We start from the raw sequence: 16,733 nt of genomic DNA, 5'->3' as shown, positions 1-16,733 counted from the left end.
TTCAACATACATGCACCTATAAGATGTCTGTTAGTATTTCAGAGTATATATTTCTCGCTATGGTGTTTATGTAGCTGGAGTCAGGATTTATGTATAATGATAACACTTATAAGTGATGTGTTTATCAATACGTATTCCTATTTCAAAAGTAAAATATATTTATTATCTATTTCCAAATAGGAAACATATAAAAATAGTGTTACACAAACAGTAACCAAACCAGCTATAAAAATATTCTCTGAGACTCTTATTAGATTTTAACCTTTAACTGCAAAATTAAATTTCATGGTTATTCCAGTAATGATGTTAAGTATCTACCAAAAAATAGAATTGGTATTTCTTGCAAGTCATGTTGCCTCAATAAACTTGATACATCTTGACAGAAAATAGTTTCAAATATGACATTCCTCAACAAAAGATAGACTGGTACATAAAACTGCTTTGTACAGTTAAGGGTAATGAAATTTGAGTGGATATATTCTGTTTTCCAAGGTAAAAGGCTTAAATGAGTCTTAGAAAAGAATTAACAGATAATATTGCCACCTGAATCCAAAGACTTGGACTCTCGTACTATGACTATGTGAATTATGAGTGATGACTAAATGTCTGATGGTTTTAAGTTAATACAGTGGGGTGAAGTCAACCATAATAGATGAAATATGTTTAAAAACTGTGCTTTCATTGTTTGATAATAAGAGGAGGAATATTTTAACGTTCAGTGTAATGGAATACAATAAAACTAGGAATAGTAGAGTAGAAGAGAAAGCTCTGACAAGTTGTGTTTCCTACACAGTTTAAATTTCCTACCATTTATACAACACAAATTCTTCATTCTCACCTCTATTAATATGAGGCCAAAGCTATATGAAAAATGATTGACAATTAGTTTACAGCAGAAACCTAAAGAAATCAGAATAAAATGTAAGTAATTTCTTTTAATAGTTATTATTAAGTATTGCAGTAATTTCCATTCCACTTTGTAAGACTTCCAATTTTACATGAATTCTAACGTCATTTTTCTTCTTCATCACACATTTGTATTTGCTCTCTTTACAATATAGGTGTAAAAAAGATTGGTTTTTGTTGTTGCATTTGTTTAGTGAATGACTTGTTCTGAGACTGTGTTTAGAAACTAAGACAAGTGCATCATGGTAGACCTATATGACTCATTTAATGTTAGTGTGTGGTAAGAAGTTTGCTTCCCAACTGCATGATTCTGAATTCAGTCCTACTGTGTGGCCCCTTGTGCAAGTGTTTTCTATTATAGCCCCAGGCTTTGTGAGCAGATTTGGTAGGCAGAAACTGAAAGAAACTTGTCATATATGTGCACAGATACTACCACCCCACACACAATGGCCATTTGCACACTCACCAGCCTTCAAAAACTACTTTCTCCATTTCTTTCCACTTCCATTCAGTTATTTTTCAGCCGTGTAAGAATGTGGCACATGTTCTTTTTCGGGATTATTCTTTTCCTTCTTTCTGGACTTCTTTTTCCGTTTTTTCCTCTTTCTGATGAAGAACCATGCCCGAAACATCATACTTCCACTTTTTACTATTTTAAACTTTCTCTGAACATAAGTGAAATACATTCACCATATACATCCTTTTGACTTTTATTGCTTTCTCTAATTTTTGTTTTTATTTTTGATTTGCCTATGTGTGTGTGTGTGTGTGTGTGTGTGTGTGTGTGTGTGTGTTAATCTCTCTTTGCCTCAACTTCATGTGATATATGTAAACAAATGGCACCATCATGCAAACAATGTTCTTCATTTCCAATCTTCCATGAAAAACATGTCAGGTCATGAAAACAGTCGAGGATTGGTGACAAGAAGGGCATCGAACTACAGAAAATCCATCTCAATGAATTTCATCAAGCATGGAAGAGTGGACATTAAACAATGATGATGATGATGATGATGACTGTTGTTTTATTGTTATTTCTTAATACTAAGCATTGAATTTTATCACCATATTAGACTGAATTATAATAGTTTCAAAGATAGATAAAATGAAATCAAAAACTTTCATCTTCATATGGTCTGTTAGACAGATAACTTATAATTTAGATAAAATGCTTCACTGAACAATTCGCATATTAAATGTGGCCTGAAACATAGCAACCATCTCAACAAACTATTTGTTATAGTGACAATGTTGCAATTAGCAAATCTTTTAGAGTAACTTACACCTATGACGGTGCATGACTTAGTGGCTAGTGTGTTCAGCTCATGATTGTAAAGTTATGAGTTTGATTCTCAGCAGTGTGTTGTGACCTTGAGCAAGACACTTTATTTTTTGTTGTTTCAGTTCACTCAGCTGGCAAGAACCAGTCTTGTCACACTCTGTGTCACACTGAATCTCCCTGAGAACTGCATTAAGGGCATGCATATCTCTTGAGTGCTCAACCACTTGCATGTTAATTTCACAAGCAGGCTGTTCGAGTGATCCTATCAACTGGAACATTCATTATAACCAACAGAAAGCCAGGACACTTACAACTACCACAAATTTTTAATCCCTTTAGAATCCAGATTACCCAGTCAAATGTAATGTTTATTTACTCACATTGTTTTGAATTAACAATGCATTATCTCATAGTTTCAAGATTTCAATGATGTGATCGTTTATTTTTCGAATAACAATGTAGGTAGGTGTGAGAAATTGGATATGACTAGTTTGATTATAACTTTACCATTAATACCATCTTTTCCATTCATTGTAAGACTTAAATTCCAGTTATCACTCTCTATAGATGTTTATAACAACTGTAGTATTCCCATAGAGCTACAGCTGTCTCACACAGTTACCTCAAAGAAATATACGTTATAAGAATTTCCAAATTATAAAAAAAATACTTTAATTTACATATTCAGACTGAAAATTCAACAAATCCAATTATTGCTTCCTTCCTTTCATCATCAAAACAAAACACAATGCTTAGTGACAATCATGACAAGTGTTATGTCTGTCAGAGAATTTTCATAGGAAAATTCAAAAGCAGTTTTCCATTGCTTTTCTTTGGTTTTCTTTCACAAAACTCTATCATGGCAGCTTCACAGGCAAATTCACTAAACCAACCTGGAAGCAATACCACAAACTGTTTTATCTGATGTGCTAACAATCTCACTGAGCCACTATTCTGGACTCATATTTCATTTTATGAACTCTGGGAAAACAAACAGCAAAGTTGACCTTGGCAGGACTTGGACTCAGAATGTAAAGAGCCAGACTTTGCTTGACAGTCTAATAATTTTGCCAATTCACCACCTTAATAATGAATTCAATATTCAAGTGTCAATTGAATATTCCAAGTCAACATTTAGTTACCAGTTAAATAATATGTAGGAATTAGAATGACAACCATATTTTTGTAGGAACTTTAAAAAAAACAAACAAACAAAAAACTTGGACTGTGGCCATGTTGGGGTACCACTTTGAAGGGTATAGTTGAACAAATTGACCCCAGTACTTATTAATTTTTAAGCCTAGTACTTATTCTAATAGAATATTTTGCCAACCTGCTAAGTTACAGGAGTGTAAACAAACCAACATCAGTTACCATGTGGTGGTGATGATGGTGGACAAACACAAACACACAAATAGATATACAATGGGTTTCCACACAGGTTCCATCTGCCGAATTCACTCATATGGCATTAATCAAAGCCACTTGCCCAAGGTGCTATGCAATGGGGCTGAACCTGAAATCACATGGTTGCAAAGTGAGCTTCCTAACAACACAGCCATGACTAAGAGGAAAACGGAGTCTTTGTTTACAAAATTCTCACAAAAGTATTCACAAGAAATTTCCATTTCCATGAAAACGATCATCAATCTAGATACAAAAGAAGACCATTAGTACATAACTTGCTTGCCTCTTTGGAACACAGATACTTGAAAGACAACATTACTATTATCCACGTAGGACAACTTTAAATAAACATGAATACATCTTGTCTCTTTCTGAATATAAAGAAAATAGCAAAATGTATTCCTATCTGTTTAGAGTTCTACAGCAAAAAGCCTAGGGCCCATAGTTTAACTATTGAAATTTTTATCTTAGGTTTCCAAATACACAGCATAAATATTTACTGTGCGTGTGGGTGTTTAAATGAACATTTATTTCTTCTATTCCTACAATCTTTTTAGTTGATTAAACCCATCCTTATCCTTCAACTCCCATCTCACCACATTTTTTCTTTTCTCTTCACTCTTGACCTTGTCTGTTTCTCATTCCATTAGTCTTTTCCTTCTTCCTTCTTACACTTTTCTCTTATGACTTCCTTTATGTGTATGAAGCACACATGCTCCTGTGCTCCTTATCAGTTGAAGCTAATTTTTTTTAATTAGAGGATGTAAAACTCTGCTGTGCTTCATTTATTTCTCTCCTTTCAACTCTTCCCCCAAAGGACACTGTCCAAAACATGGGATCTTCCACTCCCCATAGCAAGTTCACTGTACATACATGCATGCATGCATACATACATAATGTTTCAGAGTAATTATTCCAATACACACACACACATATATATATATAAGAAATTAGAATGACAAAGGAAAGGACAATTATGTTATAAACTTCTTTAGCTTACAGCTGTTTCAACTATAAGATGCAATGCACTCATAGCTGAGGGCTTGAGTGTTACACTATAGCTTTAATGGAGCTTCAAACATAAAGTACACTTCATGTTTGAAACTCCAATGAAGCTTTGAGGTGAAGCTCTGATGAAGTTATAGGGTGATACTCAAGCATTCGAGTATGGGTGCATTGCATCTTATAAGCTGAAATAGCTGTAAGCTAATGAATTTCATAACATAATTACTCTTCTTTGTCATTCTAATTTCCTATTACCACTCTGAACTCAACTGATGCTTCATTCTGAAGCATATGTATATTGAATTCTAACACCAGGTTATTAGTACCTCTATGCTTAAGTCATATATATATAGTCCACTCTGTAAGGTAGTTTGTGTTAGGAAAAGCATCCAGCCATAAAAACTTTGCCAAAATAGACATTGAAGCCTTGCACAGTCTTCTACCTAGTCAGCCCCTGTTAAACCATCCAGTCCATACCAGCATGGAAAATGGGTGATGATGATGATGATGATGATGACGACGACGATGATGATCATCATCATCATGATCATGATGATGGTGTGTGTGTGTGTGTGTGCGTTTCCCTTCATAGTTTGCCATTTATCTAGAATTTTTCTTCACCTCCTCTGAAATTCTTCCTTCAGGCACCTGCTGGCTTGCAGTTCATGCTTTACATAAGCAGTTTTTAATTTTATGAACCAGCAAAGGAGAAATCTAAAAAGATGCAGGAGAGGACTAGTACTCTATAGGTTAGAGGTGATGGTGCTTAAGAACAAGGATGGACTCATAGTAATAGACAAGAGGAAGATGGAAAAGGCATGCAAAACCTTTTACAACAACCTTTATAAATCATCAGTGAAGCTCAATCTTTCACTGACACAAATATTAGAAGTGCCACCAATTCGGGTCAGTGAAGCTGAAAATACTCTGAAATGGATGAAAACAGATGAAGCTCCTGGGAAAGATGTTATTACAACAGAGATGCTAAGATGTGGAAGTGAAAAATCTTTGTTCTATGCTTCAATCGCTATCTGCAAGAGGGTAAAATACCCTTACTGCAGAAAGAGTCAAATACCATCTTGTTTCATAAGAAGAGTGATAATGAAGATTAAGAAAAAAAAAAAAAAATCTATCACCCCATATGCTGCTTGCCTTGCCTCTATAAGCAGTTTACAAAGATTATAGTCACCAGCCTATTGAATGTACATGTGTGGTGTGTGCATGTACAAAGGTGAGGTAGAAGTGTCCACAGTTATTTCTAACTGTCCTTTCAGTACACTTTTATGGGTGAACTGTAGACTGACACAAGTTATTGTTTAGCACCACTAATCAAAAACATTCCATCTCAAACGACCTGATCATTTATTGAACTATAGTCATTCTAGAACATTACAGAAGATTACTGAATCAACTATATATTTTTTAAGAAAATAGAGTGTAAACTGAGGGAGATTTGACTGCCACTTCTAGAAAGTTGAGCAACCTCATGACACAAGTTTATTGTGAAACTTATAACAAACAGGTCAGCTCTGATCTTTCTGCCACCAGAAGCATTCTACAAGCAAAAGTAATCTGAAAACTTGAGAATTGTCAGCTGCTATTAAAATAAAATAAAGTAAAATAACAATAACACAAGTGAACACAGAAGAAATAAAAGTGTGATTGTTACCTTTTACCATTGTCTAGCATAATCACCATGCTGTCTGGGAATTCATGGAAAGTTTCATAATGATGCCGGTCAGCATTACCAATAATATAATCAAATACTGATGTATCGATGATATCTAGAAGTCGAATTCCTAATTTGTACATGTCAGTTTGAAGAACTTTATCACAGAATTTAGCATCGGTCTCCCACCTGGAATTCAAAATTATATAATAATTTAATAATTATGATAAGAGCTGATAATTTTCTCTAGTTTTGGCTCAAGGCCAGTAATTTTAGGGGAAGAGATTAGATGATTACATTGATTCCCTAGTATTTGACTGGTACTTAATTCTATTGGCTTACAAAGGGATCAAAGGCAATGTTGATTTGAACTCAAAATGTAAAAAAACAAAAGGAAATGTTGCAAAGCATCTTTTCAGTGCTCTACTGATCCTTCAACCTCATTGCCTTATGAAACAAGCTAATAATAGCTTCAACTTTTGGTGCAAGGCCAGCAATTTCAAGACAGAGGCAAATCAATTACATTAATCCCGGTACTCAACTGGTATTTGTTTTATCAACGATGAAAGGCAAAGTCAACCTTGGCATGATTTGAACTCAGAATGTGAAAATAGATGAAATGCTGCTTAGTATTTTACCTGGTGTGCTAATGATTCTGCCAGCTCAGCACCTTATGATAAAAGCTAATAATAAAAGATAATATTAAGTATTAAAAAACAAGGAAAGATGAAGACACAAACCTTAGAGTAGTAATGTGATGGATGAGATAGTATTGATGCTAACATTAAAGGTACTAAAAATGATGATAAGGATGGCTATGATTATGAAAGAGATGAGGTCAAAGAAAGACAATGTCTTCAGTATCTATCGACAGATATAGCTTCACATTAGCATGACATGTATGTATCTCTCCCCAATCCCATATAATCAAAGCTGAGAAACCTGCAAAATCTTTAAATAGTTTATGTCAGGTGTTGGCAACCTTTTCCAAAAAGTGGGCCACACAAGACATGACTGATCATCAGACAGATCACACTACCCCAAAAATTCAAGGTAATTTTTCATTAGGCTTGCTATTCAGAATGTCCTGCAGGCCATAGTTTGCAGACAACTGATGTACAAGCTACCTTGGTAAGTTAAGGAACCCAACTTATGCTATCTGTAAAAATTCACCCACCACCAACAACTACTGGAAGGCATTCACCCACTATTACAATTATGCAAAGTCACCATCAGGTAAGCAAGACAATATTCCATTCATGCCGTTGATTGCAAGCTCTCTTACCCACCATGCGGCAGCCAGGACTTTAAGTCTCTTATTAAAGGAGCTCTATAAACTTTATACAAGCTTATTAGCCACTACTCTTCAGCTAAGATATCTTTCTAAGTAACATTATTGCAGAAATAACTATCACCTATGCTGTCTATTTTAGTTACACACAGACACACACACATGTATGTGTGTGCAGGCTCATTCAGAGCTTCATCTCTTATCATCTGTCTTTTCTGGATGGGTGTACAGTTATCAACTACAAACATTTTCCCATTGGCTCCAACCCAGTTAGCCAACAGATACAAATATATTTCTTTCTTCAATCTCAAACACTGCTCTTCTAAGCTACCTTCTATCTTCACCACACTATCCTCTGTAAGGGATATCGTCCAGTTTAAACAAACATGTGAATGTACACAGAGTATATCTCATCTCCTTAAAATAGTAATTTTCTCTATTTATAACAACCATTAGCCTATCACCCTCACTTCCAACATTTTTAAACATAATGGAAACAGTCATAAACAACCATACAGGTGCAGGCATGGCTATGAGGTAAAAAGCTTTCTGGCTCAGTACTACTGCATGACACTTGGGCAAGTGTTTTCTTCTGTAGCCCCAGGCCAACCAAAGCTCTGTGGGTGGATTTGGTAGATGAAAACTAAAATAAGCCCATCATTTGTGTGTGTGTGTGTGTGTGTGTGTGTGTGTGTGTGTGTGTGTGTGTGTGTGTGTGTGTGTGAGTGTGTGTATTTGTGTGCACGTGTGAGTGTCTGTATTTTTGTGTCTCTTTCTGTTTATGTTATATGGTAGTTGTAAAATGATTGTCACTGTCATACAAGCAATGTCATTCCTTTCCAATATTCTGTGAGATTATGTTTTATCATGGGGAAATATTAGTTTGCTTGAAAACAGATGAGTAATGGCAACATAAAAAGTGTCTAACCATAGAAAATCTGTCCCAATAAACTCCATTCGAGTCATGCAAGCAAGGAAAACTGGACATTAAAATGATGATGATGATGAGGAGGAGGAGGAGAGACCATTCCTTTTAAAATCATAAAACTTCTCTTTTCAACAACCACTGATTTCCATAGAACCAGACTTATCAGGTATTTCATTTCCCACATAATTCATCAGTGGTCTTCACAATTTATCAGAAACATCATTGCTATACCTAATAGTAGCATAGCTTTTGATCATATCTCATAACTAAACTTGTGTCTATCATCTCTTGACCAGAAGCTCCTAGTCAGAGAGGGCTCTACAACAGCATGTCTTCACTTAACTTTTTCCATCCCATGTTCTATCAACTGGTATTCCTTAGGGCTTGGTTTATGTCTCCTACCCCCCCCCCCCTTTTGGATATTAATAACCTTATTTCTGATACTTTTAACAACCCACTTCTATACAAAAGATACAATCCCTCAACACTGCTATAGACATCAGAAACCTTTAAAACATCTTGTAATGGGGACATGACAATTCAATCTCCTTCAACAACACAAAGACATAATAACTCTGCACATAAGTGAAACAATATTCTAACACAACACTCTTCCTTACTCAGAAACAAAATAGAAATAAAACTTTTTTTAAATTGCTTTAAATGATGTTAGCTTTCACAATCTATGGTGATGCATTTGAAAGACATGGCTTTGTCTTCAGGTTTTGAAAACACTTCAGTCCTGATTTGTCACTGACCTTCTACAAAGCTAAATGTGAACTACATTTGAATGCTCTTCAGACTAAGGGCAACTCCTTGTACTTAAGATGTAGCACGTAATTTTAAAAATCAAAACCCTATAGTTGAAGGTGGTGAGTTAACCAAGTTGTTAGTGTTTGACAGACTGTCCTGTGACACTCATTGTGGCACTGAGTGCTCAGTGTTCAAATCCAACTTATTCTTTGGTACCATTTGCTTTTCAAAGTAGTTTTCTCTGTCTCCCTTTTGTTCTTTCTCTTTGTCAGTTAGACTCATATTCTGTAAAAATTTTTACAGTAGTTGGACCTGCAGAGGGATAAGCTCTTTCAGGTGTAAAACAACCCAAGATGTGCAGTATGTCACAACAATGCCCCTACAATTCTACCAGGAGATGAAGACCCAAGGCAGCTAGCAAGTTATATGTACCTTCTTCCTACTCATGCTAAAATAGGATTTGTCATTTGAATTCATTATATATCTTATGCATGCATTGCAGTCATGCAGGACTCATACATATGGAATGGTGCTGCTGCTACACAAACATCTGAAATTGTATCACACCCCTAAAAGTCATCAGCCTGATTGGTAAAGATACACTCACTAACCCACTACAACCAGCTAACAAATACACATGTTATAATCTCTCTCTCACTTCTGCTTTTCCTCCAAATATTTCCATAATGCCACTTCATGTTCCTCTGAACCAGCCACATGACTTCCATATTTACCCAACCCCACTTAATTCTCTCTTGACTATGCTTCCTGGTATACTCACTGTTCATAATACTCAAAATTTGGCTCTCTAAACATTCAATCCAAATGTTACTCATTAGAAATACAACCCTTTCAGAATTCCTCCATGTATTTGTTCTTATTTTTTAGTCCCAAGTTGGGTCCTGGTCCCTGAAACCTAATACCAAAGGCATTTAAGCCATGACTATTATTTCATTTTTTAATTTTCAATACTATATCCTAGACTACATTATCTATTATATCCTTCATTTAAGACAGGTATGTTTTGAGAGAAATTTGGCTGCTATTTCTAACAGTTCATGAGATTACACAGAGGCTTCCATATTGGATTCTGTATATATTTTCCTCATAGAAAAGAAACCATTTATGATATCAAGAACACTATTCTATACAACTACTTTTCATAGGCTGAACTAAGAAATATCAGGATGCTTACTATTGGCATTGTACTGCAGATGTAACCATATTAATATTTATCAAAAGCAAAATACCAATGTATAAATGTTTATATTTTTCTTTTCCACTCATATCTAGCCACTTCGGTATAGTGATGTACTTATACTATTTCATTATACATCTGCATACATAAGTAAATTAATACTGCAATAGATTTTATTTTATCTCAATGTAGATTAATCTGAAAGATTTAATTTATCCAGTCCAAGAGGATATTATATCTCACAATATATTTTGTTACCACTAAATGTATTTTCAATAGCAAACAAAAATTTGTGACCAGAATAGCAAATGACTTTCATACTCATTACTAATGCTAACGAGGTTGACAGGAAAACATGATGAAAAATATGTGAATTTTTGCAGTTATTTATCTGACACAAGCAGCAAGAGAATTTGAATGTTGTTCACTTTAGATTTAACTCTTTAGCCATCAGATTGTTCTGTCAAATGTAATGCTTAGTTATTCACATTGTTTTGAATTTATCATGCATTATCTTGTAGCTTTACGATTTCAATGATGTGACCACTTATTTTTAGAATGACATTATAGGATAGGTGTAAGAGGCTGGATCTGATGGTCTGAAAACAAAACAGGCAGAATATTTGGGTTGGACATGACTAGCTTAAATGCTAATGGGTTAAACCAACGCCCGTAAGCTGTGAACTTAAGATGTGAATTCACAAACTTATGAGTTTAAACCCTGCTGCAATATTGTTGCTTAACCTAGAAAAATTGATCAAAGGTAGTTTTATCATAACCATCTCATCTATTAGTGCATACCTAACACATAGTGTATATCTAAAAGTTACATAATTCAAAGAGTCTCTTTTGAAGATGGTAAGGTGTGAATGAGGGAGAATCAAACTGCCTTTTCTGGCATACAGGCTTCTTCACTGTTCATTGATCTAATGTTATTTTATTGGAAGTGAATCAAGTGTTTAGATAAAGATCATGGTCTAACATGAGGTAGACAATATGCCTGGCTGATAACCAGTTTCATTCTGATAGCACTACTGATCGTTATTGCTTTCAGTGTTTTGTACATTTTGAGGAGACAAGCAATAGCAACAAAGTAGAGCCAATGCAGTGTGGTTAATGTTCAGTTTCAATTGTTTCTGGTTATTAATGAGCAGGGAAATGTGAATCACAAGGAGACAGAGGCATGAGATGGGCAAAGTATTTACTCAAAATCTGAGAATTAGGTACAGTTTATGGCAGTGTTTGAGATGGAGAAACAATTCTGGGAAGGAGTTTCAGTAATCTGGCTAAGATTAAGTTACAGTATTTAGTAAGGCTCTGACATGTGAGTCATGGTAGAGCTAAAATAAGGGGTATAGGTAAAGAAATTTATAAAGGATAGGGATTAGAATGCATGTAACATTAGTGCTTTTATAACAGATATTAGGAATGTAGAGTGAAATGAATTACCTTCAACAAGGGTTTGAAACTTGAGACTTTCTAACAGAGTGAGAAAGATTAAATATGTGGAGTATCCCTAGTGGTCAGCTGTCATTGGCGAGACAATCTCTTCCCCATTACGTTAAATTGAAACAGATTTGTAAGTTTGAAGTTTAAGTCAAAAAGCAAAGAAGGCATATATATTTATCATTTCTTTCTCTTAAGGTGGCAAGCTGGCAGAATTGCTAGCATGCCAGGCAAAATGCTTAGCAGTATTTCATCTGTCTTTATGTTTTGAGTTCAAATTCTGCAGAGGTCAACTTTGCCTTTCATCTTTTCAGGGTCAATAAAGTAACTACCAGTTGAACACTGAGATCAATGTAATCAATTTACCCCTATCCCAAAATTACTGGCCTTGTGCCAAAATTTGAAATCAATATTCCTTTTCCTTATACATTATAAATATCTTAACATTTCAAGTAAAACCTAACTCTACAATGTCATATGTTTGGTGTGTGTGTGTGTGTGTTTCTGAGATCCTTTTGCATGAATTCTCTATTTCAAATAGTCCTTTCCTTTGAATATTCACATGCTACAATGTATGTTATCTTCCATGTAGCAGTGTTTCCATTCCCAATTTGATCGTATGCAATCTCAAGTAACTGCCAAAAGATAATTGCTTATTTTGTTTAAATTCACACTGTGCAACTATGGAGCTGTTTTGGCATTGAACAGTCATTGTTTTCTAGCCTGTTATTTATGTGCTTCATCAATTTCACAAGTTAATCATTGTCATAGATAAAGGAGGCAACATTGATTTAATAATCTATACTGAAGTATTCAGATGCTGAAAATTTTGATTCAATATATGATGTGTTAGTTGCTCATCAACAGCACTGCATTTACAAATGCATCTCACTACCTGCCTATGGCTAACCATGCTTAAATCTGATTATTTATTAACTGTAAGTCATAAATAACATAGAAGGAATTCGAGCAAGATATAGATGTGCAAGGTCTGTCTGTCTATCTGTGCCTTTCTGTATCTATTTAAGACTTGCTTAATTTCTGATAGAACAATATTAGATCAATGAACAAAGGAGCCTCTATGTAGTCATTTAATCTGTTGAATAAAGACACATTGGATAATGAAGTCTTAGCTATAAACTTCATCTAAATAACAAATGGGATAGTCATGGCTAGAACATCTTTCATTCATTAGGACTGACCTTCCTAGGGTGGAATAACAACAAACAGTGTGTGTGTGCGTGCACATGTGTGTATATATACATATATATATATATTTCGTTAAAGTACAGCAGCAAAGAATACACATGTAAACAAGTAATGTGAAGAAGCATTGCTTTACAAATGAAATCCCTTGTGATAGTTGTTCTGAAATGAATAACAGACACTTCTTTACCACTCATACTGTCAGAAATGTAAACAGTTAGTGGCCTACTGGAAACCCCAAACCTATATTCCTGCTGTTCATCAATTACAATATAAAATGAACAGAAATAAATAAATATGAAATCCCAAACTTGTGGTTTCAAGTTCAGTCTCATTGCATGGCACCTTGGGCAAGTGTCTTCTGCTATAGTTTCAACCAAGCAAAGTCTTGTGAAAAGTAAACTGAAAGAAGCCCACTGAGTATGTGTGTGCATGCATATGTTTATGAATGTATAAATGGCATGTACATGAATGTGTCTCCATGTGTGTGTGTGTGTGTGTGTGTGTGTGCGTGCGCACGTTACCTTGTTTTGACATTACCTGATAGCTGTAAATGAATGTTACAGTCATACAAGTGGTGTCATTCATTTCCAATCTTTGGTGAAAACTTATTCGGCTAGGGGGAAATATTACCTTGCTGCTGGGAAACAGGTTGGGGGTGATGACAAGAACTATATCCAGCCAGAGAAAATCTACCTAAACAAATTCCATCTGACCCATGCAAGCATGGAAAACTGGATTTTAAAATGATGATGATGATGATGATGATGATGATGACAATGGTGACACAAAAAGCAAACTGCAATGAAATTGAATTGTTTAAACTTACTTAGCTTGTTTGTTGTCAATGTATGTTCTGCCCCATGGATGTCTGTAAAGTTGCATTTTATGAGAGATCCAAAGAACAATGGTACCTTCGAGGACGGTCTTCTGGGCACACACGCCACTTTCTTTCCCTTTGCAGTAGTAACATTTTCCATAAAAGCAAGTATCGTTATCTGGAAAAAAAAATAGGATCAGTAAACAGATGCTTACTGTTTTGTACATTAATATAGTTTACGAGACATGGGTATGGCTGTGTCGTAAAAAGTTTGCGTCCCAATCACATAGTTCTGGATTCAGTCCTACTGCATGACACCAAAGACAAATGTCTTCTAATATAGCCCCGAGCTACCAAAGCCTTGTGTGTGGATTTGTTAGATGGAAACAGAAAAAAGCCCACAGTGTATACATACATACATATATGGCATGTCCCATGCCAGTGACAGGTAAAAGACATCCAGTACACTGTGTAGAGTGGTTGGCATTAGGAAGGGCACCCAACAGTAGAAACCAAGCTAAAACAGACTGGAGTCTGGTGCAGCTTTTCAACTTAGCAGTCCCATCAAACTATCTTACCCATGCCAGCATGGAGAACAGATCCTAAAGAAGAAGTAAAAAGAAAGAAGAAAATATATATTTGTGTTCACAGGCATGTGTGTTTCTTTGTGTTTGTACCCCACCACTGCTTGACAATCAGTGTTGGTTTGTTTACATCTCTGTAGCTTAGCAGTTTGGCATAAGAAACCAATAGAATAAGTAACAGGCTTTAAAAAAATAAGAACTAGGGTCAACTCGTTCAACTAAAGCCCTTCCAATGTCTAAAACAAGTAAAAGATAGGAAAGAAATAAAAAGAAAAGAGCAGCCTCTCTCTCTTTTCTGGTAAGTACTACTGTATCATAAACTGTTCAGTTATACCCTGATCCATTTATCATGCTCATATTTTTATATTTTAAACTTAGTGTTTGAGTAATATTCAATAGTTATTAAGTACAATGGCTATGATGCTAAGGTACTGGACAACTGAATGAATGTTCATGTGTTCAAACCTTATTAATGCAGTCACTGTGTTATGGTCTTAGATGTATAACATATTACATTTCTTGCCATATCATCCAGCAAGTTCCATTGTGCTTTATTACAGATATTATTGGTAGAAAAAGTACTGAAATGTTAATATTTGAAAATGAAACGGCAACAGAATAATAATTATTTAAACATGGAATCAAGATATGCTAGAGTGTCACATACAAGCTATGATAAGTGGTGCTTAAGATTTCCTAGACATATCCCTGACATATAACCTTTAAAATACAATTGTTATTATTAACTTAGGTAAATAATTCAATGAGAGTTGAAAACAGTGATGGCTCAAAAAAATGTTGGAAAATTACTGGTGTAAGCAACAAAAGCAAGAGATATACAGTCCTGTTGCAAATGTCAGTTTGTTATGTTACAGCTGAGTAGTAAAATATAAGAAGCACCAAGATAAACCAATAGGGTGATCTCAATAATGTTTGGATAAATCCTGTATCATGATGGGTAGGTAGGTAGGTAGAGAGAGAGAGAGAGAGAGAGAGACATATAGACAGACAGACAGAGAGGGGCAGACAAACAGACAACTATTTATGAATATAGTGGTGCAAAGGAGATAGATTTATTTTGATGAAAAACTTATAATGAAGTTATACTGAAAGTGTTGCTAATGATTTGTCCAAAACAACTGCAGGGCAAGTGTTTCAACAAAGTATGAATGATAATAACGAATAATGTTAGTTAGTTAGTTAGTTAGTTAATTTGGCTCAAAAGCAAATAGCAAGGCCATGTAGGGGGACATGGAGTTAAGTACAGGGTGGTGTTCATGTAAAGAGTTCAGGCCACTTGAGGTCCAGGGAGGCTTTGAACAAAGCAGTCGTCGGCATCTTCACCATCTCGTCTGGTAGCTTGTTCCACAGATCCGCAACCCGGACGGAGAAAGCTCCTCTCCTTCGATTGAAATGAAATCGTCGCAGGTAGAGCTTTTCGGAATGACCCCGCAGCCGACGCTCTGGAGCAGGAGTGAAGAACAGCTCTTTCGAGAGGTTACACTTTCCACTTATGATGTTGTGGGCGAGAATGAGATCACCACGGCGGCGGCGTTTTTCAAGAGAATAAAGGTCGAGCGTCCTCAGCCTTTCTTCGTAGGACAAATTTTTGAGACCATGAACCATGCGGGTAGCCAGCTTCTGGACTCTTTCGAGATGCTGTATGTCTTTGAGGAGGGAGCATACAAAGACACTGACCAGTGTGAAATTAACTAGATTTGTGCTTCAACATCAGGATTCTTCGAAGCCCTTTATAAATATTTCTCTGTTTGTGATTGGTCATAAATATTGTGAGTTTCATAAACATGGAGACTAAAGTACTGAAGAGGAATTAATACAAAAGAAATTCAATGAAGACCTATACTCTCTATGTCCTCACACTAAGAGTACTGAAACTGCTACACATGGGAAGTAAGTAATTTGAATCATGCGTAAACTTGTTACAATTAGAGATTACACTGAATTTTAAGAGTTGAGATTTCATGTGAAGTAGAGCCGTGAGTTGCTGATGCTTATCACTTAGCCACAATGAAGAAATTTTCTTTATGTTAAGTATCTGGTTATAAATTTGCATTAAAGGGAAATGTTGATTGAGAACGAAAAGCAAACTATGATACAAAAAAGAACCATTTTTGATCTTAAATCCTTTAAAATGTTTCAGCCCGAAGGCTGCGGCCATAACGTAAAATAACAAACATGTTAGATGAAAAAAGCTGTAATATTGCAACAAATGTATTT

The 16,733-nt window shown here is 35.4% G+C and overlaps 1 protein-coding gene across 7 annotated transcripts in view; it reads right to left on the bottom strand.

The window, feature by feature from the left end:
- The window catches only part of LOC115211004 (glycosaminoglycan xylosylkinase-like), a 411,994-nt gene that overhangs the window by 11,052 nt on the left and 384,209 nt on the right, over nucleotides 1-16,733 (bottom strand). For all 7 annotated transcript variants that reach the window (XM_029779846.2, XM_036501526.1, XM_036501514.1 and 4 more), the window contains 2 exons: nucleotides 13,921-14,089; nucleotides 6,270-6,458 (listed from right to left, as the gene is read on the bottom strand). In XM_029779846.2, the coding sequence (XP_029635706.1) occupies nucleotides 6,270-6,458; nucleotides 13,921-14,089 (358 nt within the window). The remainder of the gene's footprint in view (nucleotides 1-6,269; nucleotides 6,459-13,920; nucleotides 14,090-16,733) is intronic.

Source organism: Octopus sinensis, linkage group LG1 (genome assembly GCF_006345805.1).
Source record: "Octopus sinensis linkage group LG1, ASM634580v1, whole genome shotgun sequence".
Classification (NCBI taxonomy): Eukaryota; Metazoa; Mollusca; class Cephalopoda; order Octopoda; family Octopodidae; genus Octopus; species Octopus sinensis.
Note: the sequence above shows the minus strand (reverse complement) of the source record. Positions and strands in the feature narration are given on the sequence as shown.